Source organism: Equus przewalskii, chromosome 3, assembly GCF_037783145.1.
Source record: "Equus przewalskii isolate Varuska chromosome 3, EquPr2, whole genome shotgun sequence".
In the NCBI taxonomy this organism is placed as follows: domain Eukaryota; kingdom Metazoa; phylum Chordata; class Mammalia; order Perissodactyla; family Equidae; genus Equus; species Equus przewalskii.
In genome coordinates, this window is record NC_091833.1 from 51264497 (window position 1) to 51292009 (window position 27513).

The 27513-nt window shown below is 36.0% G+C and overlaps 1 protein-coding gene across 47 annotated transcripts in view; it reads left to right on the top strand.

Moving 5' to 3' along the window:
* Positions 1-27513, top strand: part of MAPK10 (mitogen-activated protein kinase 10) — a 301335-nt gene that overhangs the window by 146656 nt on the left and 127166 nt on the right. For all 47 annotated transcript variants that reach the window (XM_070614462.1, XM_070614436.1, XM_070614473.1 and 44 more), the window contains one exon: positions 20000-20169. In XM_070614462.1, coding sequence (XP_070470563.1) covers positions 20048-20169 — 122 coding nt within the window. In that variant the 5' untranslated portion in view covers positions 20000-20047. The remainder of the gene's footprint in view (positions 1-19999; positions 20170-27513) is intronic.

The following is a 27513-nucleotide window of genomic DNA, read 5'->3' on the forward strand; positions in this document are numbered from 1 at the left end:
GAAGGCTCTTACCAAATATTTTCTTAATGAATGAATGAATGATATGTTTGGTTTATGCAATCAATTGCAACTGTAATATAATAGTGCTCTGGTGGAAAATGAGCAGGCCTGAATTTCTGGGTAGAATATCTGGACTCTATCAATTGCAAGCTGTATAACCGTGAGCTATTTCCTTAGCCTGCATGATCCTAGCCATTCACTATGGGCATTAACACTTAAAAAACAAACCACAAAGAAACATAAAACTAAGCCCATGTTTTACATATTTTGAGATTAAATCTGAACTTTGAAAATTATCAATAAAAAAAATCTTAAAAGCTCAGCTATTTTTTTTTTTAACCCAAAGAGTCATTCTGTAGGTGGAAGTTATTTTTTAAATCAGCTTCCAGCATTTGGGTACAGATGTAGAATGTCTATTTCCAGTAAGTGTTCTTTTAAAGCAAAGAAAAAAGAGAAGTGAAGTATGAACTTTCTTAATGACTGAATTTTTTGCTTACTATGAACTTTCGGTACCTAGGAAATATGCATGCATATTCTATAACTTAAAAAAAATCTAAAAATATCTTAGCAAGCAGAATATTTCTAGTTGTGACTCAGAGCATTTTACTTACTTTGCATGTGGAGTTTTTGTTTGATAATAATGTTTATTTTTTTCTTTCCTGTAGCCCTGTGTCTCATTTACTGCTGTAGCAATTTAAAGAAAATAGTGTACTTGTTTTTAGAGGCAGAATGATCTCCTGGAGTTTGCTTTCAGACTGTGTTCCTGGGCAGCTTCTCATTTCCTTAGCCAGCTCATGGGTCTTTGGTACTGGGGTGTTTAACCCGATCACAGCTTCCTGCCCCACAGACAGTACACAAAGACCTTAAGTAACTTGTCAACAATTAATTAATGATCAATTGTATCCAGAACGCAGGTCTCTTGTGTCTTAATTTGTGACTTTTTAAATTATAGTTCCATTTTTTTCACTGTTGCCAATAAGAAAGCACAGAAAATGTAGAAAATAAAATTGTCTAGATAGTACTTTATCAACAGAAACTATGTACCTTATCTGTAATGGTATTACCCTTCTTTCGTTTTGAGCCACAAATGTGAAATTTAATTTTCTCATAGCAACGTAAAAAAAAAGTGAAATGAAAAGATGACATTCATTTTAATAATATACTTAGCCCAATATACCTAAAATATTATATTACAACATATAACCAATATGAAATTATGAATTTGATATTTTACATTTTTTTCCTTAAGAAATCTTTGATATCCACTGTGTACTTCATGCTTACCTCACATCTCAAATCAAGCTAGTGGTATTTCACACACTCAGGAGCCACATATTGCTAGAGGCTCCTCTACTGGAAAATTCAGACTGATGAAATATCTGCGTGAGGGAGCTGAATTTATCAATATTTATCTCAATGTTCCAGCAGCCTGTGGGCACAGCTACTACTGCACAGTTGCTAATTCTGTGACTTTTTTTTATTGCAGTAACATTGGATTATAACATTGTATAACTTTCAGGTGTACATCGTAATCTATTTTGAATTCTGTGAAGACTACGTCATGTTCACCACCCAAAGACTAATTACAAACTATCACCACATATGTGCCTGATCACCTCTTTCGCCCTCCTTCCTCCCTGCTTTGCCTCTGGTAACCACCAATCCAATCTCTGTTGCTATGTGTTTCTCATTGTATTTATCTTCTACATGTGAGTGAGATCATATGGTATTTGACTTTCTCCCTCTGACATTTCATTTAGCATAACACCCTCAAGTTCCATCCATGTTGTCACAAATGGCCAGATTTCATCATTTCTTATGGCTGAGTAGTATTCCATTGTGTATATATACCACATCTTCTTGATCCGCTCATTCCTTGATGGGCACCTAGGTTGCTTCCAAGTCTTGGCTATTGTGAATAATGCTGTGGTAAACATAGGGGTGCATGTATCTTGATTCATTCATGTTTTCAGGTTATTTGGGTAAATACCCAGCAGTGGAATAGCTGGATCATATGGTAGATCTATTCTTAATTTTCTGAGGCAACTCTATACTGTTTTCCATAGTGGCTGCACCAGTTTGCACTCCCACCAGCAGTGTACAAGGGTTCTCATCTCTCCACATTCTCTCCAACATTTGTTGTTTTCTGCCTTGTTAATTATAGCCATTCTGACCAGAGTGAGGTGATACCTCATTGTACTTTTGATTTGCATTTCCCTGATAGTTAATGATGTTGAGCATCTTTTCATGTGCCTGTTGGCCATCTGTATATCTTCTTTGGAGAAATCTCTGTTCAGATCTTTGGTCCATCTTTTAATTTGGTTGTTGGTTTTTTTGTTGTTGAGATGTATGACTTCTTTGTACATTTTGGATATTAACCCCTTATCTGATATATGATTTGCAAATACCTTCTCCCAATTATTAGGTTGTCTTTTTGTTTTGTTGATGATTTCCTTTGCTGTGCAGAAGCTTTTTAGTTTGATGTAGTCCCATTTATTTATTTTCTCTTTTGTTTCCCTTGCCCAGTCAGGCATGGTACTTGAAAATATGCTGCTCAGACCGATGTCAAAGAGTGTACTATGTATTCTTTCTTCTAGAAGTCGCATGTTTTCAGGTGTTACATTCAAGTCTTTAATCCATTTTGAGTTGATTTTTGTGCATGGTGTAAGGGAATGGTCTACTTTCATTCTTTTCCATGTAGTCGTCCAGTTTTCCCAACATCATTTATTGAAGAGACTTTCCTTTCTCCATTGTATGCTCTTGGCTCCCTTGTCGAATATTAGCTGTCCATAAATGTGTGGGTTTATTTCTGGGCTCTCGATTCTGTTCCATTGATCTTTGTGTCTGTTTTTGTGGCAGTACCATGCTGTTTTGGTTACTATGGCTTTGTAGTATATTTTGAAATCAGCGAGTGAGATACCTCCAGCTTTGCTCTTTTTCTTCAGGATTCCTTTGGCTATTCAGGGTCTTTTGTTAATTGAATTTTTTTTCTATTATTTCATTGAGGACATAATGGTTTATAATGTTCTGTAATTTCAGGTGTACATTATTATTTATCAGTTTCTGTATAAACTACATTGTGCTCACCACCAATAGTCTAATTTTTATCCATTACCATATACATGTGTCTCTTTACCCCTTTGAGGCTGACCCCTCAACCCACTTCCCCTCTGGTAATCACTAATCTGTTCTCTTTATCCATGTGTTTGTTTATCTTCCACATATGAGTGAAATCATGTGGTGTTTGTCTTTCTCTGTCTGGCTTATTTTGCTTAACATCATACTCTCAAGGTCCATCCATTTTGTTGCAAATGGGTAGTTTCATGGCAGAGTAGTATTCCATTGTATATATATATACTACATCTTCTTTATCCATTAATCAGTTGATAGGCACTTAGGTTGCTTCCACATCTTGGCCGTTGTGAATAATGCTGCAATGAACATAGGGTGCATAAATCTCTTTGAATTGCTGATTTTAAGTTCTGTGGATAAATACCCAGCAGTGGGATAGCTGGGTCATATGGTATTTCTATATTTAATTTTTTGAGAAATCTTCATGCTGTTTTCCATAGTGGCTGTACCAGTTTGCATTCCCACAAGCAGTGTATCAGGGTTCCCTTTTCTCCACATTCTCTCCAACATTTGTGGCATTTGTCTTGTTAATTATAGCCATTCGGACTGATGTAATGTGATATCTCATGGTAGTTTTGATTTGCATTTCCCTAATAATTAGTGATATTGAATATCTTTTCATGTACCTGTTGGTCATCTGTATATCTTCTTTGGAAAAATGTCTGTGTATTTCCTCCACCCATTTTAGATCAGGTTGTTTGCTTTTTGTTGCTCAGTTATATGAGTTCTTTATATATTTTGGAAATTAACCCCTTGTTGGATACATGATTTGCAAATATTTTCTCCCAGTTGGTGTGTGTCTTTTCGTTTTGTTCATGATTTCCTTTGCCTTGCAGAAGATTTTTAGTCTGATTTAGTCCCATTTGTTTATTTTTTCTTTTGTTTCCCTTGCCTGAGTAGACATGGTATTCAAAAAGATGCTGCTGAGACTGATGTCAAAGAGTGTACTGCCTATGTTTTCTTCTAAGCGTTTTATGGTTTCAGGTATAATGGTCTACTTTCATGCTTTTGCATGTGGCTATCCAGTTTTCCCAACACGATTTATTGAAGAGACTGTCCTTTCTCCATTTTGCGTTCTTGGCTCCTTTGTTGAAGATTAGCTGTCCATAGATGTGTGGTTTATTTCTGGGCTTTCAATTCTGTTCCATTGATCGGTGTGTCTGTTTTTGAGACAGAACATGCTGTTTCAATTGCTGTAGCTTTGTAGTCTATTTTGAGGTCAGGGATTGTGATGCCTCCAGCTTTCTTCCTTTTTCTCAGGATTGCCTTCGCTATTTGGGGTCTTTTGCTGTTCCGTATAAATTTTAGGACACTTTCTTCTATTTCCATGAAGAATGTCATTGGGATTCTGATTGGGATTGCATTGAATCTGTAGATTGCTTTAGGTAATTTGGATATTTTAACTATGTTTGTTCTTCCAATCCATGAGCATGGAATGTCTTTCCCTTTCTTTACGTAATCTTTGATTTCTTTCAATAATGTCTTATAGTCTTCAATGTATAGGCCTTTCCCCTCCTTGGTTAAGTTTATTCCTAGATCTTTTATTCTTTTTTTTGCAATTGTAAATGGGGTTGTATTCTTGAGTTCTCTTTCTGCTAGTTTGTTGTTAGTGTATAGAAATGCAGCTGATATTTTTATGTTGATTTTGTACCCTGCAACTTTGCTGTAGTTGTTGATTATTTCTAACAGTTTTCTGATGGATTCTTTAGGTTTTTCTATATAGAGAGTTATGTCATCCACAAACAGTAAGAGTTTCACTTCTTCCTTTCCAATCTGGATACCTTTTATTTCTTTTTCTTGCCTAATTTCTCTGGCCAGAATCTCTAGTACTATGTTGAATAGGAGTGCAAGAGTGGGCCCCCTTGTCTCGTTCTTCTTCTCGGAGGGATGGCTTTAAGTTTTTATTTATTCAGTATGATTTTGGCTGTGGGTTTGCCATATATGGTCTTTATGATGTTGAGTTACTTTCCCCCTATACCCTTTCATTGAGTTTTTTTCAGATATGAATGTTGGATCTTGTCTAATGCTTTCTCCGTAACTATTGAGATGATCATGTTATTTTTATTCCTCATTTTGTTAATGTGGTATGTCATATTGATTGACTTGCAGATGTTGAACCATCCCTGCATCCCTGGTATAAATCTCACTTGATCATGGTGTGTGATCCTTTTAATGTACTGCTGTATTCAGTTTGCAAATATTTTGTTTAGGCTTTTTGTGTCTATGTTTATCAGTGACATTGGCCTCTTATTTTCCTTCTTTGTGTTGTCCTTGTCTGGTTTTGGTATCAGGGTGACATTGGCCTCATAGAACAAATTAGGAAGTGTTCCATCTTCTTAAGTTTTTTGGAATAGTTTGAGGAGGATAGGTATTAAATCTTATTTGAATGTTTGTTAGAATTCTCCAGAGAAGCAATCTTGGACTTTTATTTTTTGGGAGGTTTTTGATTACTATTTCAATTTATTGTGATTGTTCTATTCAGATTCTCCTTTTCTTTTTGATTCAGTTTTGGGAGGTTGTTTCATTCATTTCTTATAGGTTATCCAATTTGTGGTCATATACTTTTTCATAGTAGTCTCTTATAATCCTTTGTATTTCTGTGGTATCAGTTGTAATTTCTCCTCTTTCATTTCTAATTTTATATTATTTGAGCCTTCTCTCTTTTTTTCGTAGTGAGTCTGGCTAAGGGTTTGTCGATTTTGTTTATCTTCTCAAAGAAGCAGCCCTTAGTTTCAGCAATGCTTTCTACTGTTTTTTTAGTCTCTATTTCATTTATTTCTGCTCTAATTTTTATTATTTCCCTGCTTCTGCTGACTTTAGGCTTTGTTTGCTCTTCTTTTTCTAGTTCTGTTAGGTGTAGTTTAAGATTACTTATTTGAGATTTTTCTTGTTTTTTGAGGTGGGCCTATATTGCTATGAATTCCCCTCTTTTGCTGCATCCAATATGAGTTTGTATGATGTATTTTCATTTTCATTTTCCTCCTGGTATTTTTTAATTTCTGCTTTGATTTCTTCAGTGATCCAGTGGTTGTTCAGTAGTATGTTGTTTAGTCTCTACATATTTGTGACTTTTTCAGCTTTTTTCTTGTAGTTTATTTCTGGTTTCATAGCATTGTGGTCAGAAGATGCTTGATATGATTTCAATCTTCTTAAATTTATTGAGGCTCGCCTTGTTTCCCAATATATGGTCTATCTTTGAGAATGTTCTATGTGCACTTGAGAAGAACGTGTATTCTGCTCTTTTTGGATGGAATGTTGTCTATTTATCTTTTAAGTCCATCTGGTCTAAGTTTTCATTTAAGTCCACTATTTCCTTGTTGACTTTTTGTCTGGATGATCTACCCATTGATGTAAGTGGGATATTGAGGTCCCCTACCGGTATTGTGTTGCTGTTAATTTCTCCCTTTAGGTTTGTTAATAGTTGCTTTATATACTTTGGTGCTCCTGTATTAGATGCATATTTATTCATAAGTGTTGTGTCCAGTTGTGGAATGTCTCTTTTATCATTACATACTGCCCCTCTTTGTCTCTCATTACTTGTTTTGTTTTGAAGTCTACTTTGTGTGATATAAGTACAGCTACACCTGTTTTCTTTTGTTTGCCATTAGCTTGGAGTATTGTCTTCCATCCTTTCACTCTAAGCCTGCGTTTGTCTTTAGAGCTGAGATATGTTTCCTGGAGGATCCATATTGTTGAGTCTTGTTTTTTAATCCATCCAGCCCCTCTGTGTCTTTTGATTGGAGAATTCAATCCATTTATGTTTCAAGTGATTACTGATATATGAGGGCTTAATACTGCCATTTTTATCTCTTGTTTTCTGGTTGTTCTGTATTTCCCTTGTTTCTCTTTCCTTATATTTCTGACTGCCATTTCAGTTTAGTGGTTTTCTGTGATGATTTTCTCAATTTTCTCTTTATTTATGATTTTTGTCTCTGCTCTGAATTTTTGTTTTGAGGTTACCAAGAGGTTTGTATAAAAGATCTCATAGATAAGATAGTCCATTTTCTGATAGCCTCTTATGATCATTAAGCTAAGCGGGTTCTATCCCTTTCCTCTTCCTTTTCTAAGTTATTGTTGTCACAAACTATTCTGTTTTGTCTTATGAGTTTGTGACTGAATTGAAGTGTTTATAGTTATTTTTGATACTTTCCTTCCCTTTATCTTTTATGTTTTAATTAAGTGTTTGCTAACTTGTTCTGGTAGAGAGCTGCAATTTTCTGATTTTCTGTCTATTTATCTCCTTGCTCAAGGCTTTGTAAACTTTTGCCTTTTTGTTTCAAGTATGAGGGCATCCTTGATCATTTCTTGTAAGGGAGATCTAGTGGCAACGAACTCCCTCAGCTTTTGTTTATCTGGGAAAGCTTTTGTTTCTCCATTGTATCTGAAGGATAGTTTTACTGGATAGAGTATTCTTGGCTGAAAATTTTTGTCTTTCAGTATTTTGAATATATCATTCCAATCTCTCCTAGCCTGCAAGGTTTCTGCTGAGAAATCTGCTGAAAGCCTGATACAGGTTACTTTGTAGATTATTTTCTTCTGCCTTACTGCCCTTAATATTTTTTCTTTCTCATTGACTTTTGCTAGTATTACTATTAGATGCCTCAGAGAGGGTCTTTTTACATTGGTGTAATTGGCTTCGTGTATTTGTAAGTCCAGTTACTTCTCCAGGTTTGGGAAGTTTCAGCTATTATTTCTTTGAACAAGCTCTCTGCTCCTTTCTCCCTCTCTTCTCCCTCTTGAATCCCTATAATCCTTATGTTGCATTTCCTAACTGGGCCAGATATTTCTTGAAGAATTTCTTCATTTTTTTAAAGTCTTAGTTCTTTTTCCTCCTTCATCTGAAACACTTCTATATTTCTGTCCTCTAAGTCATTAATTCTGTGTTCTATAACATCAGCTCTGTTTTTTAAGGATTCTAGAATTTTTTTTTTATCTCATTCATTATGTTCTTCATCTCCAGATGTCTTTTTTTTTCTTTTTTTTTCCAGAGAATAAATCTCTTTGGTGAAGTATTCCTTCTGCTCATTAATTTTATTCCTGAGTTCATTGAACTGTCTTTCTGAGTTTTCTTGTAACTCCTTGAGTTTCTTTATGACAACTATTTTGAATTCTCTGTCATTTAGACTGTAAATTTCTGTGACTTCAGGAGTGGTTTCTGGAGACTTTCATTGAATGTTTGAAGAACATGGGATTAATTGAAATTTTTAGTCACTCAATAATTTTGTTTTTTTATTAAAAAACCCATTAAACAGCTTTTGCAGGCAAGAGGTTTCTTGTTATATTCTGGAGAGAAATTTGTCTTTGTAGTGTTGGACAATAAAAGAATAATCTTTAGTTTGCACTAGTATGAAGACTTTACAAAATATAGACCTATAGGGAATTGAAAGTGCAAGAACTCTTGATCCTCCTGAAAAACAGAGAAGCCTTCATAGCCTTCTTTTCTCAACTGAACAAAGAAGTACACAGCTGTTAAATTTCACTCTATGATTTTAAAAGTTCTGTAAAAAGTGCTATTTTTGGAACTCTGATGTACTGAACAGTTGAGTCAGGGTTTTAACCAGGAAATATATACACAGAAAGATAACGTGTGTTGGAAACTGCATGCACATCTACTGGTGTCCACAGCATTTATCACATCCTGATGTGAGTACCATTAGTTGTACATTGTTGTGTTTTCCCCATTCAGTGGTGATTCCCTTGGGGACAGACCAGGGCATCCTTGTCCTTAACTTCCAAGCCCAGAAATCTATCTTAATTCAGTAAATGTTCAATGAATGCTTTTTGAATCAAAGAAGGTAAATAAAAACTTAAGAGAAAAACACCACTTCCTGAGTAGAAATTTCTTTGCTTGCCTTTCAAAATCAAGTCAATTTCTCAACATTTTAACATCTTATGAGTATATTTTAATAGACTTAATTGCATTTTGGTTATTTTGCTAATCAAAAATCCATGTTAACCTAACATTTATCTGACAGTTATTAACTTATTGATGCCTGTGAGTGTTTACTGCTGTTTGAGTTGATTATCAATCATTTAAATGATTTCTCAGAAAGCCTGAGACACAGAGGGCTCAAATTAATGAGTCAATAGTTATAAGTTTAAGTAGAACTAGAAATAAAGGGGACTGAGTTCAGCGGGCTTCTTTTCGGTTATGGCACAGAAACTCTTCATGCCTTCTTGCATTTTCTATGCAAGAAAATATCTATGCATTGACTGATTGATTCTCCCATTCATTTTTCAACACATCTTTACTGATTACCTATAATGTGTACCTGTAACCTTTTGAAATTAGGGATACAGGATGAATGATAAGGTTATTCCCCTCGAAGAACACACTCTCTAATCTAAAGCACAGTAGAGAGTGGCTAGGCTTGTAAACATAAGGAACACCTATTCCTCTTTGAGTTAAAGACCTCAGCAATAACCATGAGCTAAAAAATAAGTCACAAAAACCTAAAACCCCAAATACTTATTGAATGCTTACTATAGGGAACACTTCATTAAGATTTTACCTCATTTAATTTTCACAACACCAATAATTACCAGGAGACAGAATATAATTATATTTTATTCTGCAGTTGTAAATCTGAACCATTATACTAGAAGGTCTTTCCCTAGTCCCATTACGAACTTCTTGAAAGCTCATATTGGTGTATTGCTATTTATTTGAGTGAAATGAACAGCAACTAAATATAACTAAGAAGTACAATACTGTGATTAAATGCAAAGAAGCCTGAGATTCTATTGGTCACTGGTAGGAAAAAGGAGAAGATTTTTATATAAATTTCAAAAGACGATTGTGATATATAAGGTCTAAAATATTACTGGGGACAGACAGAAACAGCACTCTCACTGTGGAGTTCTTACTGTCAAAAGTGTTCTTCAATGCTTTTTGAGTTTTTACTGTTTTTCAATGTATCATCTTGTTAGATATAATAGTCAGGACTGAGCATGTTTAATTTTTTCTAGCTAAAGCAATGTTCTTCTTAATAGATATAAAATATTACTAGATGACTAGTTAATTAAATTTTATCTTATTACTCTAATGCTGGATTATAAAAGAACTATGTGTGTATACATAATAATTTTCCTTTTCCCAGATGGCTGTTCAAAATAAATGAAAACTTACTCTTTAGCAAAATTACTGATACTTCTGATTTATTATTATTTTTTAGTACAACGTTTTCCTCTTTCAATCTTTGGAAATCCCATGATATTTGCAAATACTTTATGGGCTGCATTAGCTTTTTAGAGACTTTTATAAGCCTGGAAACTAATAAACCAGAGAATTCATAAAAATGGGTATTCTGGAATGCCCATGGAATGATGTAGTTTTAAGTGATATGTTCAAATTACTAGTATCTAGGGCATTTAAAAATTATCACTAAACCTGATTCCAGGATTTTATGGCTTTAAAAAACCAATTCTTTGCTTTTAAGGCATTTTGAATTTTAAGTAACTTGATTTGCTCAACTTATTTTATTTGATGAGTCTATGATGTTTCTGTTTTACAGACTTTGAAAATATTCAATTAAAATCTTTACACTTCATTACTAGGGTGGCCACCCTTGATGGAATGAAGACTTTTACACCAACATTGGGGAACAGAGCCTCAAAGGAAAATATGTTTTGACAGGGGAGGGCAAAGGAAAACCTGTATAATCTAACAGGGAAACTGAAAATCATTTTGGTAGTCTGGGAAATAAATGGCATTGTTTGTATATTTTAGATATTTGGAGAGATTGTCTGCCACCCCAAAACACTAAATTTAGACACTAACTTCATGTAAATATGATTTAAGGGAATCAGTAGATTGACCATGGATATATTTGAAGGTCTTGGCGTTTTGTAAATGAATGTCTAAGATTTTGAGGTATAAACTGATAAACTTTTCCTTTGGTGTTTTAGTTTTTCATGCAACAGGAAAAGAGAAACTTTTACTTTAGCTTCTCTTTTTAAGGGATTTCCTCTCCTGCATATTATTTAAGGAAGCCCAACTCTTTCTTCTACCTTAGCTTTGATGCATTGCGTTTAATTTTGCATTCATTTTCTAAAATCCCAATACATGTACTTTAGTGCATGGACTGTCTGTGAGTAAATTATTAAAGACATAGCAAACAGTATTGTAAAAACATGGCGCATCTTGAATCATGAAACAAATCACTGAGATATTTATACTATCAGGATGAAAACCAACCTACATATTTTTGTGAATGAATATTTCATGTTGCTTGACAATGGTTTTTTTCCATATGCCCACACGTGAAGATGGTTATAGCAAATTTCAAAAGAGTAAGTTTAGTGTTACATTTGTGTCTTCTACCTTTGGCAGGTTTTATCTAAAGATGTATTAAGTAATTATTTCAGCTAATGAATAGATTAAGTTATGCTACTAAAGATTAGCAAAAATTGTAAAGGTCTTAAGATTTGATTCTGTAGTGAGGAGCTTTTCTGTATTGGTTGATTGTGGGTATGCGTTTGGTTTGCTTGAAGGACAAAAAGGTCAAACTTGACTTCTTGTTGAATGGTCTTACCTTGAATGTAAATGTAGCTTAATATTATGAGTTCAATTGTGGTGGAGGTATTAATTAGATTGAATGAAGTTATTGCTTACATTTTTCAAAATAGTTATGCTGTAAAATATCCCAGGATTATCTGTGGTTTTCAGTGTATGGTTAATCATGCTCTGTAAGAAAAGCAGCAACTTGTGGATTCCATTTTGACCTAGCTAGCGTTTTTAAGTAATCAACTAATTCTTTAAATGCACTATTTAATTCTACTATATTTAATATGTAAGACTTTCAAAAATATATTAAGTGATGATTTTGCTTTTCTGCAGAGGTATTATCTGAGCTTGGGGTGCATGATAAGCAAAGGCTGAATGTTTCAGTAGGTTAAGAAGAATAATGTCTGCTTTGGCTTTGAGGTCTAAAATCAGTTCCAATCTGGAATGTGTTATTCAACTCTTCTTTTGTTCTTCTCTAAAGATGAATATTTATTTGGTTATATGCTCTGACATCTATACATATATATATATATCTATACATCTATCTATACATCTCTAACTCATTCCAGAAAAGGAAAGGGAAGCTACAAAAGTGCATATTCAAAGAGATGAAAACCAAGACTTTGGCGAATGTGGAACTAGTAAACTTAGGTACTAATTAGATATTTTTATAATTATGAAATGAGAGAATGATAATAATACAATCATAGAGGATTTTTAAATAATACTATTTATTGCGTAATCAAAACAAGGCTTCCCATATTCTTAAATGTAGCATTTGATAAACTCTAATTTTCCCTTCTAAAAATATAAAGACACATTTTAAAGATGTTGGTGAAATCCAGATAACTCACTTTAAACATTTTGATTCCTAAATGACTTTTTACTCTCCTTCTGATGAAACATAACCTCTTACTCCCACCCTGGGAAAGTGTTTTTTAAAAATTAACTATCATTTATTAACCTGGAAATTTGTCCTCTCTTGATGACATAATATCACTTATTATTGCCTATTTTATACCTTTTTCTTTATTGTGGACAAATTGAGAGTGTGTAGATCAAAAGTGCAGAATTCAATGTGCTTAGTTTAGTAGGTTAGATCATTGTGACAATGAAGCCACCATTCCAAGTTTGATCCTCTAAGGGACTATTTAATATTAAGCTCCATGAGGCCAGGAGCTTTATATTCTCAGTGCCTAGAACATTGCTTGGCACATTGTAAGATCAAAATAAATATTTGCTGAATGAAAAACCTACCACAGTAATAGGTAGACCTCAAATCTCAGTGACTTATCAGAACAAATGTGTACTTCCTGTTATACAAAGTCTAGTACAGGTTAGCAAGGGCTCTCCTCTAGCTGACGACTCAGGAATTTTGGCTTCTGCCACCTTGTCATGTGCCAGCTAAGACACCAGAGTGTTGAAAGAGATGGATTGTGGAGGCACATCTTGTGAATGCCTGTGCATTTAGGTGATACCTGACACCTCTGCTTGTAGTCCATTGGCCATAAATAGTCACATGGCCCCAAAAGAACTGCAAGGGAGGCTGGGAAATGTAGCGGAGCATGTGGATATTCACAGATCACAATCTAACACAAATGAAAACACAGAAAAAGTATTTTGTTACCTGAACATTCTGAACACTTTTGGTTTTTGTTGATTTTATAGCAGTATCATAGTGCTTTGGGATGGCACTATGGTTCAGGCCAACTTTTGGTTAAAAACATTATAAAACTGCTAATTAGTAAGTGTCTTTAAATGTTATCTAATTTTTCAATAATAATAGTAATTATAGTAATAATAATAATACATTTTGTTGAAAGTTTCCTATAAGCTTATACCATGCAAAGAGCTTTACATAGATTATCTCATTTAACTTCTCCACTAATCAAAAGTAGTAGATTATTGCCTTCATTCCATAAGTAAGGACACTAAGGCTAAGACTGTAAAAAGCTTGCTCAAGGCCTCACAGGCAAGATTCTTACATGAAATCTGGAGCTTTACCATTTGCTGAAGTTCTCAGTCTAAAACTTCTCAATAGCAAATGAGAATACCAAGTCTTACGTGAAATGATTTGTTAGGCACCTAGCACAGAGTCTGGTCTTAATAATTGCTGGTTGCATAGTAGGTATTCAAGCAGTACTAGTTTTCTGCCTTCAAATAAAAAGAACAGGCAGGCAGAAGCCATGCCTACTCTACTATGAATTACTGTTATGTGCTTTTTCATATACCTGAAAATAATGATTAAACATAATTTGTCTTAAAGTTTTTACTGCATTATTGATCTATTATAAGCCATTGACTCCACAGAGTAACCATCTCTGGGCCAACCAATATAAAAGCAATGTAGATTCCAGGCTGTAATTCTCCTCAGAGAATAACACTTCAAGAAACAGAGTGGAGGAAATATGCTCTTGACAGGACAAAATCTAATCCTAAATGTTATTAAGTATTGTTGTCTTAAGTCTCCCTCTTTAAAGCTCATACGTAAATAATTTGATTCAGATTGAAAATGGATGGAACATATGCCTTTCTACTATAACAAACAGAATAGCAGGCATTGTTTCTGCTGACTTTGTGTCACAATCTGCGAGTGGCATTATGAAACAACTCAATATGCTGGTCATAACTTTGTGAATGAATAGCTCAATATCATTTGTGCCAAAAGCAGAATCACCACTTTTGGAAGATGCTTTTCAGTATCCAAATGACAACATTAAAATTATATCCAACAGATTGACCAGTTCATTTTCCGGAGATGCGTTTTGTGGCTAATTCATCTTGGCTATCCTTTTGAGATAGATCAACGTTATATCAATAGCACTTTCAGTTGTGCCTGCCATACAGTAGGTGCTCAATAAATATTTAACAAATGTGCAGGATAAGGCCCTTTAAATTTCTAGGCAGCTCTAAAAATCCAGCTTTCCATCACCAACACAAGATTGTCTACTTCAACCCTGAATTGTTGAACATTCAGTTACGTTCAAACCCCAGGCTGAGACAATTGATAAACAAAAGAGAAGGACGTGTTATTCACTAATTTCTCTTGATTTTCTAAGCTCTATTCCTTTAGCTCACCTTCTCTTAAGAAAACCACATCACTGTTCTCAATTATCTTAGCTGAACTAGAGAATGATTTAGTAAAAAAGAAGCACATGTTTTAGAGTTGGACAAACATCAATTCATATTAATTGTTACCACAAATTTTTATAGTTCTAAGACTTTGAGTCAATTAACAGCTCTGTATACCACTTTCCTCATCTGTTTTTGTGTTAAATACACTATTTAACAGAATGCAAAGTCCACCTTTAGTAGGTAAGCAATTAATACTGGTTCACCTTTCTGTCTTCCCTTGTCTTATTGGCAGTTGGTTTCATATAAGTCACATGAAACATATTTCTGTCTTTGATTAAAAAATATTGCATCTCCTGCCTGTTGTTGGATTCCAGTATTGTTATATAAAGAACTATGGGATTTATTCTTCCTGAAGTTAAGTGCTAGGGAAATTTTACCTTTCCTGTGAACTGGTATGATATATTTTGAGATTAATGAATCAAAGCTTGCCACTCACTTGGTTTTGTTGTCGTGTAATTATTTTTTCCCTTTGGCTTTCTTGAAGCATGACACTAAATTTTGTGCTCAGGGCAGTAGATATTCATAACTTAAACCTCCTGGTAAAATTGTCATCTCCTAGCCTACTTTATTTGACGTTTGTTCTTAAAACCGGATTTAATGGTTTTATTGTTCCTATATCTTCTATGGCGAGCTGCACAAATCCTTTTTGGAACCACGCAGAATATAAATAATAAATGAATGAAAGAATAAAATGACTATAGAAGTTTACTGTCATTGGAGGGAATGAAGACTTTTACACCAACATTGGGGAACAGAGCCTCAAAGGAAAAGATATTTTGACAGGGGAGGGCAAAGGAAAACCTATATAATCCAACAGGGAAATGGAAAATCATTTTTGGTAGTCTGTGAAATAAATGGCATTGTTTTTATATTTTAGATTTTTGGAGAGATTGTCTACAACCCCAAAACACTAAATGACTTGCTCAAGGTTTCGCAGCTATTAAGTGCGGAACTAATCCAGGCTTTGTGCTGTTTTCAGCTACATCATTCAAAAGAAACTAGGGAAGTTTAATCTCTAAAGATTCTTAAAGCTCGGTGTTTCCTCTCAGGAACTGACTATCAGTAACATAGGACAGTCATGCACAAATGACGATGAGGAGGGAGGGCTCGTGGAATACAGCTGTGAAATTTGAGCAAAATGCAATCAAGGCTTTGGATACCTGCAGGATAAGATCAGAAATGTGGGGAATTTTTCTTTGCAAAACTCCGTAGCTATAGGCTAGCAACTGAACTGAAGGTGAGGACTCATTGCAAAAGGCCCTTTCTCACAGGTCTGCTTATAAAATGTAGTCTTCTCTCAGAAGAGATTATATTCAGATTTCCTCTTGCCTACCAAACTGCTAGTGGCAATAGGTCTTCTTTTAATTTAGCTTTCAGTTTTTTGGCAGATTGCAGATGGAGAGGAAATGAGTTTGCTCTGAAGTTTTGCAAAGAAAATTTTATTATATCCACATAGAAATAATTGAGTCATTTAAATGTAAGGTTAATATTCAGTGGAGGGATGAGTTATTTTTTAAAATAATTTGAATCAACAATAGAATATTCTAAACCTATAGTTATTTTGAACCCTATTGATCTCCAAAAGTTACCACCGTGGTGATTAATAATTTTTGTGTGTGTGTGTGAGGAAGATTGGCCCCAAGCTAACATCTGCTGCCAATCTTCCTCTTTTTGCTTGAGGAAGTTTGTCAGTGAGCTAACATTTATCCCAGTCTTCCTCAATTTTTATATGGGATGCCTCCACAGTGTGGCTTGATGAACAGTGCTAGGTCTGTGCCCAGGATTGGAACTGGCAAACCCTGGGCTGCTGAAACAGAGCATGTGAACTTAACCACCACACCATGGGGCCAGCCCCTATAATTTTTTAATATAATATTCCTTATTTATAATGAACTTAATCAACATATTACATTCTTCTCTGGAAAGGGAGTTTCTATTTTGATGAGCATTTATGAATACCTGTGAGTTTAATATAGTCAAATGTTTTAATATAAATTTAATATAAGTAGATCATGGAATCTCTATTTTTGTGAGCTAATTGACAGAACATTAATTGGGCACTATCTTGTACCTATGAGATAGGAAAGCACATCCCTGGGAATGTGACATCTGGGCCTGCTAAAGAGGTGCTGATACCGAGGAGTGTCGTGGTGACAGTATTTCTAACATCCACATCCTTTGCTTGCTTGGTTTGACCTGTATTGCTTCCAGTTTTTGCCTCTCCAATGAAGTTTTGAATGGTGGCATCTCTCAGATCTACTGTTCTCTAAGATAGGGGTCCTCGAAGTGTGGAGCTTGTTAGAAACACATTAGGCCTTTCCCTAATCCTGTTGAATCAGAAACTTTTCAGTGGGCCTCAGCAATCTGTTTTACAAACTCCTCAGGTAGCTCTGATCCATGTTAAAACTTCAAAATCTCTACCTTAAACTATTGTCCAGTCATGCCTTCCCAATATGAATTTTTGATTCTTCTCTTCCTGTGTTCAAATCGCCAATTTTGTGACCTGGACCAAGGATATACTAAAGCATATAATTGGAGAAAAATCTTTTTAGTGTTGATAATATTTTTCCATAGTGTGCTTAATGGCATGTTTGCATAGGCACATTTTATAGAGAAAAGTTTATATTTGAACTTTATGACAAGGAAGCTGCATGGACGTTGAGGATAAAATATACTCTACTAAATATATTCTGGGCCTTTGGAAACTCAGTTTGGATTTGTAAGCCTGGGGCACGGATGAGATCCAGGGGAGTGCTTGAATATGACATGTTTGCCATCAAATTTTGCGTACTACATAGATCCAAGAAAATTTCCAGTGCTGTTATCTCTGTGTCTCAATGTTTGATAATTAAAATAGCTTTTCCCCAATTACTTAAGGTATTCTCAAGAATGTATTTTCTAACTTTTAAATTTCACCTAAAGTTTAATTCAAAACTAGGTATAAAGAAGATACTTGAAAGGAAATTTTGTGTGTGTGTGTGAATTCACAAACTTTATAATGATGATTTTCAATCTTATGGTGAGAAATTATATGCTCTGAAATGGAGATAAGAGATCACCGAATAATTTTTATTTTAGAAAAGGCATCAGGGCATTAGGCATTTCATTTGAATAGCTTTTGTCTCTCTTTGGGAATTCTCTTGTTGCTAAAATTTTGCTACTAGTGTAAGCTCTATGATTGTTTTAACCATTTTACCAAACTACCACAAGTCCATTTATAGCTTCCCCACTATATCAAAAGTTCTGTTCTAGGAATACACTGCAAAAAAATTACAGGGTACTTCTCAGGAGTATGAACAATTGCTGGGATGAAATGATATACTCCGTTATAGCACTTGGCCACCTGCTGACCTGTCTGGATACTGAGACTTTGTCAGTCCTTGAGTCTGGGACTTCCAATGTCCTGATTCTTAATAGTCTTGTTTAATTTCCTGTTTCATGCAGACTGCCTCCTGGATTTCAGACCTCTCATTATTGTATTTGCGAATTATCTGAATTTTCAGTCTTCAGTCCAAACAACCCAGATTCCTAATCGATGGTCCACTCTGTTCTTTGCAGTCTGTGTGCCTTTGGGCCTTTGGACTGGATTGCTGCTAGCCTCTCTCTCTCCCAACTGGAGGCTGGTGCCTGTCACGTGTATTCTGCTCTGAAATCCATCTGGAGTCCTAATGTCCTTGCACTAGATTTGCAGGTTTTGCCACCGTGTCCGCATTGCATTCTCCTCAGTTACGTTACTGACCCTCCCTAGCTTCCCTTCCGAGGGCATACAGGGCCGAATAAGTTTGTAGTTCTATTTCGATTTTTTATTTAGAAATGAAATGCGAAAACTCTCCAAGAAAAATGCTTGTATGACCAATCAGAGGTTCAAAGCCTAAGGAGATTTAAATCTTCTTTCAAATTATATGAGAGTTAGATTTTCAGAAGTTAATGTGTGTTAAAACTATGCAAAGATCCTTTAGATTCTGGGCTCAGAACATTAAAGGAATTTTTTTTTGCTAATTAAAGCTTTGATTTATTTCAAAGGTTGTGAGGTATTCAGGAAATTATTCATTGTGTAGGAATGTCCCACTCACTGCAGGCCAACCAGCATTGTTTGATAAGCAAATTAAATGAAGCTGCATTGCCTGTCATTGTGGCACACCAAAGCATGCCCACGAATCTCCCAAATGCCCACCGAGGGTTACTGCCACCTCTAATGAGAACCACTGGTGTGGACCATTCAACTTTCAATTTCTGGTTTAGGGAAGGAACCCACAGAACCCACGGTTTTCATTCTCAAAACCGGAATGAAATCAGCACAAAGGAGAGGAGATGACTGCTAGGTAGGCACCCACCATTATGGGCCACAAGGAACAGGCGAGACGGTATTCTATGAAGTCCCTTCTAGCTATAGAACCCAAACAATTTAATGCCATAAAATGCAATATAAGATCATTTATGGGTAAACAATAATCACAGATAATGGATACTTATATTCTATATATTCAAAAAACATGGTTTGAAATTTCAAGGACAGTCTCTTCAATTGCTACATATAATTAGTAGATGGAAGAACTTCTCCTAAAGATAAACAGAAGATGCAACAATTGAGATATTTAAAACCTAAGATTGCAAAAGATAAAAAGGCATCATGTGGCATTTTAGAATAATGTTAATTTGGACTAAAATTGTTCAGTGTTTAACGCAGGATGTTAGCATTTTTGGTACTAATTGAGAACAAATGAAGTCAACATGATTTAATTCAAATTTACCTAATTTAAAAATTAAAAGTAGCATTATTTTGTATCTCAGTTCTTTTTGAGGAAGGGATGTTGATACGATCTTTAACCTTCCTCATATGACTATTCTAATGGGTGAACAGGGATCACCTGAAGTATCTAGCACGGTCTCTGGGACCAGGATGTGTTCAGTAGATGTTTGCTCTGTAAATAATTAAATAGTTTTAATGAATCATTTCAGAAACAATTATCCAGATCTAATCTAAGATGGTTTTATTATAAATAGTTTTAATATTGAAAACAAATTTTTCTGTGCATTTTTTTCTAAGCTCTTTACCTCCAGGTTGCCTTACATGGACTAATATATACCTTTTCTATGTGAAATACAGGTTTATATAATGATGATAGGTGACTAAGTGTTAGTAACCATTAAAAGAACAGGCTTCTCTGTATCTCATTATCACTCTGTCTGTCGCTCGTCTCATGCTGTTGTTCTCCTTTTCCACAGGGATTCCATAAACAAGTGGATGTGTCATATATTGCCAAACATTACAACATGAGCAAAAGCAAAGTTGACAACCAGTTCTACAGCGTGGAAGTGGGAGACTCAACCTTCACCGTTCTCAAGCGCTACCAGAATCTAAAGCCTATTGGCTCTGGCGCTCAGGGAATAGTTTGGTAAGTGGAATGAATTTAACTTATATTTTTAAAAGGAACATGCTGTGTGTGTTGACTAGCCACAAAGAGGCAAACAAAAACCACAAATAAAAAACCACTACTTGGGAGGGAAAAGATGCATTCTACTAAAGAAAAATAGAATTATGATCACTATCTGTAATTCATCACCCGTTTGCTAACAACATGTACCACTTTGCTTGTGACTGGTTTTTCTAGTCACAAAAAATATCCCTCACACAGCAGCCATAAAGAAACCAAGAGAACCAGAGGTTTTCTAGCTGTTGCTAGTGCATTTAGAAAACTTTATTTGGCTGTTTTCACAGCAAGAAATGAAGGGTTATGTGTTAAGATAACCAGTGAATAAAATCCCCAGTACTCTAAAGAAGTATAAATGATAGCTCACATGTTCCTGTGACTTTTGAAGTTCAGTGTTTGAAATTCAGTTACCTATTAGAAAAAGCGTTATTTTTAAAATGTTTGCCAAATGTTTTCAAAATGGGAAGATTCTGGGCTCCTTGGTAACCATTCTTTTAGAACATTTTTAAGTGGCTAAATTGAGATGATGACACATCAAGATCTGATTTACCTGTTATAAATCTCTTGCAAAATGATGATTTCAGATTGATATACATTTCTTTTAGATAGTTTTAACTTGTAATGCAGCAACCAAATGCAGCTAGTATGAGCTTATTAGTGTAATAATTTTAAATTTGAAGGTTCACACCTATAAGTAAAAGTTTAGGACATGCACTATAAACATTTATTTGTATATTTGTATTTGCTTATTTATAAAGGAGATTTACTTACAGCAACATATTTATTTGTTACATAAATTATTGCTATATTAATAATATCCATTTAAGAACACAAACCCTTTTAACTGATGAAATGAAGATAGACTAAACAATATTTCAAGATAGATTTTAGAGGCCAGCCCCATGGCATAGTGGTTAAGTTTGGCGTCCTCCACTTGGGCAGCCTAGGTTCAAAGGTTCGGATCCCGGGTGCTGAACAACAACACTTGTCAGCCGTCTGTGACAGCAACACAGATACAAAATAGAGGATGATTGGCACAGATGTTAGCTCAGGGCAAATCTTCCTCAAGCAAAAAGAGGAAGATTGGCAACAGATGTTAGCTCAGGGTGAATCTTTCTAGGCAAAAAATAAAGAGAAAGAAATAAAATAGATTTTATTTTAAAACTTTTTTACACTCGTTTGATGTGATTTATTTTGGTGAAAGCTATGTGATAGTGTTCAGTATTTTTCACACTGTCATTTTACATTTCATAAAATGATTTTAGAATCTGGTTCACTTCATTTTTTTGGTTTTTTAAGACTTTATATTTTTAGAGCAGTTTTAGGTTTACAGCAAAATTGGGAGGAAGATAGAGAGATTTCCCATATACCCCTGTCCCCACACATGCATAGCTTCTCCCATTATAAACATCCCACACCAGAGTGGCACATTTATTACAATTGATGAAGCTCCATTGACACATCATAATCACCAAAGGCCATAGTTTACGTCAGGCTTCACTCTCGCTGGTGTACATTCTATGACTTTGGATACTTGTAAAATGATTGTGGTATCATAACAGGGTATTTCCACTTCCCCAAAAATCCTCTGCACTGCCTCTTCATCCCTCCTCCTACTCCTAGCCCCTGGCAACTACTGATGTTTTTACTGTCTCCGTAGTTTTGTCTTTTCCAGAATGTCATATAGTTGTACCTATGACATTGAACACACAGTTGGACATTTTTAGGTTGCCGTCTTTAACTTAGTAATATGCATTTAAGGTTCCTCCATGTGTTCTCCTGGCTTTATAGCTCTCTCCTTTTTAGCACTGCATAATGTTCCATTGTCTGGCGAGTTTATCCGTTCACCTACTTTAGGACAGCTTGGTTGCTTCCAAGTTCTGGCAATTATAAATAAAGCTGCTTTAAACAGCTATGTGCAGGTTTTTGTGTGGATATAAGTTTTAAAGGTTCACTTCTTTTTTTTTTTGTCAAAAACCATTTTGACAATTGGTTTTAAGTTCACTCTCAATGCTTAGTCAATGCAATGGCAGAAGCACACTGTTGGTGCTAAATCATAATACTAGCATTTCAACCTCATTTATCAAATACTCCAAGGCTTTTGTTGAAATTCATCTAGTAAATCTCAATCTTTCCTAATGTCAATTCCTAGTTGTTTTTGCAATTTGAAAGATTGAACATTTTAATATTTTTAGCAATGGGCCAAACCTTTCAATTCAAAGATATTCAAACAGATATTTGTTTAAAAAAATTTATTTATTTATTTATTTATTTACTATGGTGTAGGTAGGAGGTGAACCTCTTTGTGGCACAAAATAATTTCATGGTGTGGTAGACAGAAAATGGTCCTCCAAAGATGCCCAGATGCTAATCCCCAGAATCCTTGAATATGTTATCTTACATGGCAATAGAGACTTTGCAGATGTCATCAAGTTAAGGGTCTTAATATGAGATTTCCCTGAAATATCCAGGTGGGACCAATCTAGTCACATGCGTCCTTACAAGTAGAAAAGGGAAGCAGAAGAATGGGCCAGAGAAATGCAATGGGAGAGGAGAGAGAAGAGATTCAAAATATGAGAGAGACTTGCCTTATTGTTGCAGGCTTTAGAGATAGAGGAACAGGGCCATGAGCCAAGAAATGAAGTGCCTTTTAGAAGCTGCGAATGGCCCTCAGCTGACAGTCATTAAAAAAATGGAGAGACCTCAGTCATACAGCCACAGGGAACCAAAATCTGCCAACAAACCCAAATGAGCAAGGAGAGAGATTCTCCTCTAGCCCCTCCAGGAAGGAACTCAGCCTGCTGACATCTTGACTTCAGCCCAGCTAAGTTTGTGTGATTTGTTGTGGCAGCAATACTTACACACACGGTATAGTAAAGATTTTACTAAGATAATTGCTGTAAATCTCCTGAAAGCAGGCACACCGAACTATAATGTTTTCAAAGGAAGTAGTTCAGGGTGCCTCTGTCAACCCTCCCCAAAATGTGAAATTTCTGTTTTCCTTTCAAGTCACATCTTTTACCGTCAGTGGTGTGTGCCCAACTGCTGGACTGGGGGTGGGGGAGGTGTGGGTAAAGTGTATATGTGATGGACCAGTATTAACGTGTATATTAAATATTAGTAAGGTTTAATTTCTTTTCCACATTACAATATATGTTTATATTTTCTTCTTCACTCTAATGGGTGGCTTGTATACCCCTTGGAGAGTGGGAACCCTATTTAGGAGATCACTGTATTCATGAAGAACTTTCAAAATGAAATAGAAAACAAAAACAAAAATCTTATGAAGGAGGAGAGATGGGAGATGGAGAAAGCAGAGTGATTCCTGGCTACCTTTGTTTAATGGAAAATTACAGAACATGAGAAAGTTTTCCTGAATAAGATTCTCAGTTCAGATGCTCAAACACTCTTTGGGAGTGTTTCATTTTCTTTCAGATAAAACTACCACGGAAAATGAGGGCTACGAGTGAAAGAAAGCTAGTGGACCTTTAATGATTCAAAAATACGGGCGTACCTCAGAGAGACTGTGCGTTCTGTTCCAGACCACTGCAATAAAGCGAGGCACACACGTTTTTTGGTTTCCCAGTGCATATAAAAGTGATGTTTACACTATACTGTAGTCTATTAAGTGTGCAATAGCACTATGTCTAGAAAACAATGTATATACCTTAATTTAAAAATACTTTATGGCTAAAAAATGCTAACCATAATCTGAGCCTTCAGCAAGTCATAATCTTTTTACTGGTGAAAGGTCTTGCCTCGATGTTGATGCCTACTGACCGATCAGGATGGTGGTTGCTGAAGGTTGGGGTGGTTGTAGCAATTTCTTAAAGTAAGACGGCAATGAAGTTTGCCACATTGATTGACTCTTCTGATCATGGATGATTTCTCTGTAGCGTGTGATGCTGTTTGATAGCATTTTACCCACAGTAGACCTTTCAAAATTGAAGTCAATCCTCTCAAACTCTGCCATTGCTTTATCAACCATGTTCATGTGCTATTCTAAGTCCTGTGTTTTCATTTCAACAATCTCAGTATCTTCGCCAAGAGTAGATTCCATTTCTAGAAACCGTGTCCTGGTTCATCCTTAAGAAGCAACTCCTCGGGGCCGGCCCCATGGCGGAGCGGTTAAGTTTGTGGGCTCTGCTCCAGCAGCCCAGGGTTTGGATCCTGGGCACGGACATGGCACCACCTATCAGGCCATGTTAAGGCAGCATCTCATGTGCCAGAACTAGAAGGACCACAACTAAAAAAATATACCGCTAAATACTGGGGGGATTTGGGGAGAAAAAGCAGAAAAAAAAAAAAGATTGGCAACAGTTGTTAGCTCAGACGCCAATCTTTTAAAAAAAAGAAAAAGAAGCAACTCTTCATCCATTAAAGTTTTATCATGAGATTGCAGCAATTCAGTCACATCTTCAGGCTCCACTTCTAATTCTAGTCCTCTTGCTATTTCCACCACATCTGCAGTTACTTCCTCCACTAAAGTCTTGAGCCCCTCAAAGTCATCCATGAGAACTGGAATCAACTTCTTCCAAACTCCTGCTAATGTTGATATTTTGACCTCTTCCCATGAATTACAAATGTTCTTAATGGCATATAGAATGGTGAATCCTTTCCAGAAGGTTTTCAGTTTACTTTACCTGGATCAGTCAGAGGAATCACTATCTATGGTAGCTATAGCCTTATAAAATGTATTTTTTTTTTAAGATTGGCACCTGAGCTAACAACTGTTGCCAATCTTCTTCTTCGTTTTTTTTTTCTTTTTCTCCCCAAGTCTCCCCAGTACATAGTTGTATATTTTAGTTGTGGGTCCTTCTAGTTGTGGCATGTGGGACACTGCCTCAGCATGGCCTGATGAGCGGTGCCATGTCCAGGCCCAGGATCTAAACTGGCAAAACCCTGGGCCACCAAAGCAGAGTGTGTGAACTTAACCACTCGGCCACAGAGCCAGTCCCTAAAATGTATTTCTTAAGTAATAAGACTTGGGAATTGAAATTACTCCTCGATCTATGGGCTGCAGAATGGATGTTGTGTTAGCAGACATGAAAACACCGTTCATCTCGTTGTACATCTCCATCAGGGCTCTTGAGTGATCAGGTGCATAGTCAGTGACCAAGTCATATTTTGAAAGGAATCTTGTCTCCTGAGCAGTAGATCTCAACAGTGGGCTCAAAATAGTCAATAAACCATGTTGTAAACAGACGTGCTGACATCTAGGCTCTGTTGTTCCGTTTATACAGCACCGGCAGAGTATATTTAGCATAATTCTTAAGGGTCCTAGGATTTTCGGAATGGTTAAGTGAACATTGGCTTCAACTTAAAGTCACCAGCTGTGTTAGGCCCTAACAAGAGAGTCAGCTTGTCCTTTGAAGCTTTGAAGCCAAGTATCGACTTCTCCTCTCTAGCTATGAAAGTCCTAGATGGCATCTTCTTCCAGTATAAGGCTGTTTCATCTAGATTGAAAATCTGTTGGTTAGTGTAGCTGCCTTCATTAATTATCTTAGCTGGATCTCCTGGAGAACTTGCAGCTTCTACACGAGCACTTGCTGCTTCATCTTGCACTTTTATGTTATGGAGGTGGCTTCTTTCCTCAAACCTCATGAACCAACCTCTGCTAGCTCCCAACTTTTCTCTGCAGCTTCCTCACCTCTCTCAGCCTTCACAGAATTGAGGAGAGTCAGGGCTTTGCTCTGGATTAGCCTTTGGCTTAAGGGAATATTGTGGCTGATTTGATCTTCTATCCAGACCACTAAAACTTTCTCCATATCCACAACAAGGCTGTTTCACTTTCTTATTCCTGTTTTCACTGGAGTAGCACTTTTAATTTCCTTCAAGAACTTTTCCTTTGCATTCACAACTTGGTTAACCATTTGGCGTAAGAGGCCTGGCTTTCGGCCTATCTTGGCTTTCCACATGCCTTCCTCAGTAAGTTTAATCGTTTCTAACTTGTTTTAAAGTGAGAAACGTGTGACTCTTCTTTTCCTTGAACACTTAGAGGCCACTATAGGTTTATTAATTGGCCTAATTTCAACGTTGTTGTGTCTCAGGGAATAGAGAGGCCCAAGGACAGGGGAGAGATGGGGGAGTGGCTAGTTGGTAGAGTAGTTAGGACACCACCATTTATCCATTTAAGTTCACCGTCTTATATGGGCATGGTTTGTGGAGCCCCAAAACAATTACAATAGTAACATCAAAGATCGCTGAACACACATCTTCATAATAAATATAATAATAATGAAACAGTTTGCAAAATTGTGAGAATTACCAATATGTGACACAGAGACACAGAGTGAGCAAATGCTGTTGGAAAAATGGCACCGATAGACTTGCTTGACACAGGGTTGCCAGAAACCTTCAACTTGTAAAGCACAGTATCTGCGAAGTGCAATAAAGTGAAGGCCAATGAAACAAGGCATGCCTGTACACAGATCCAAAGCAGCATTTTGTTCAAGAAGTTAACAGATTGTCTCAGAAAGATTTGAAAATCTACTGCTAAGAATTTTGCAGTATCTTTTATAGGACTTTTTGGGCCTTTCTTTCTCCTTGTGCAGGATGGGAATAATCCTAGGTCTTGGGTAGAGTAAATGAAAATATATTTTAATAAATAAAGTGTCCTTGAGTAAAATTCTTAATCTAGTTTTACTACAAATTTATTAGCACATTTGTCAGTAAAGGGACATGTGAATTCCAGAATGTTAGCCTTAGAGTTTCCTGAGATTATTAGTCATTTTGTCTATAGTGAGGGAAATAAAGCTAACAAAGACCAAGATGAAGGGATAGAAATGGGGTGGCATATTCCTCTCCCTAACCTTCCAGTTTTCCACTCTACCACGTGCAAAGACACCACAATCCCAGTACATTCTTTTCTTCTTCTTTGTCCCTCCTCTTCGACCTAGCTTTGAGATATTTTTGTTTACTTATCATAACTTGGGTCTGTAATGTACTATTTCTCTTGCGGATCTAGTCTTATATTAAGTTGCCCCCTGTATCCACCTGCCTTTAACTTAATTTCCTCTCTATTGCCTTTGCCAACAGTGAGTTCATCTGCTTCAATCACATCAAACACACATCCATTCCCAGACATTCATTTTGAAATCCACAGACCTTTCCTCTGTTCACAAAAACCGTCGTATTTGCATATTTCGAATGTCCCATACAATCCCGAGTATAACGTCTGGGAGAAATTGGAAACTGGGAGTGTCTTGGGTCTCTGGTGTGGAGGGCAGGCAATCTGAAAAAGATGATTCATTTGCTTTACTTTATTTTCTTTGGAGCAGGAATAAAAAGTGGAGGAACCAATTCTGA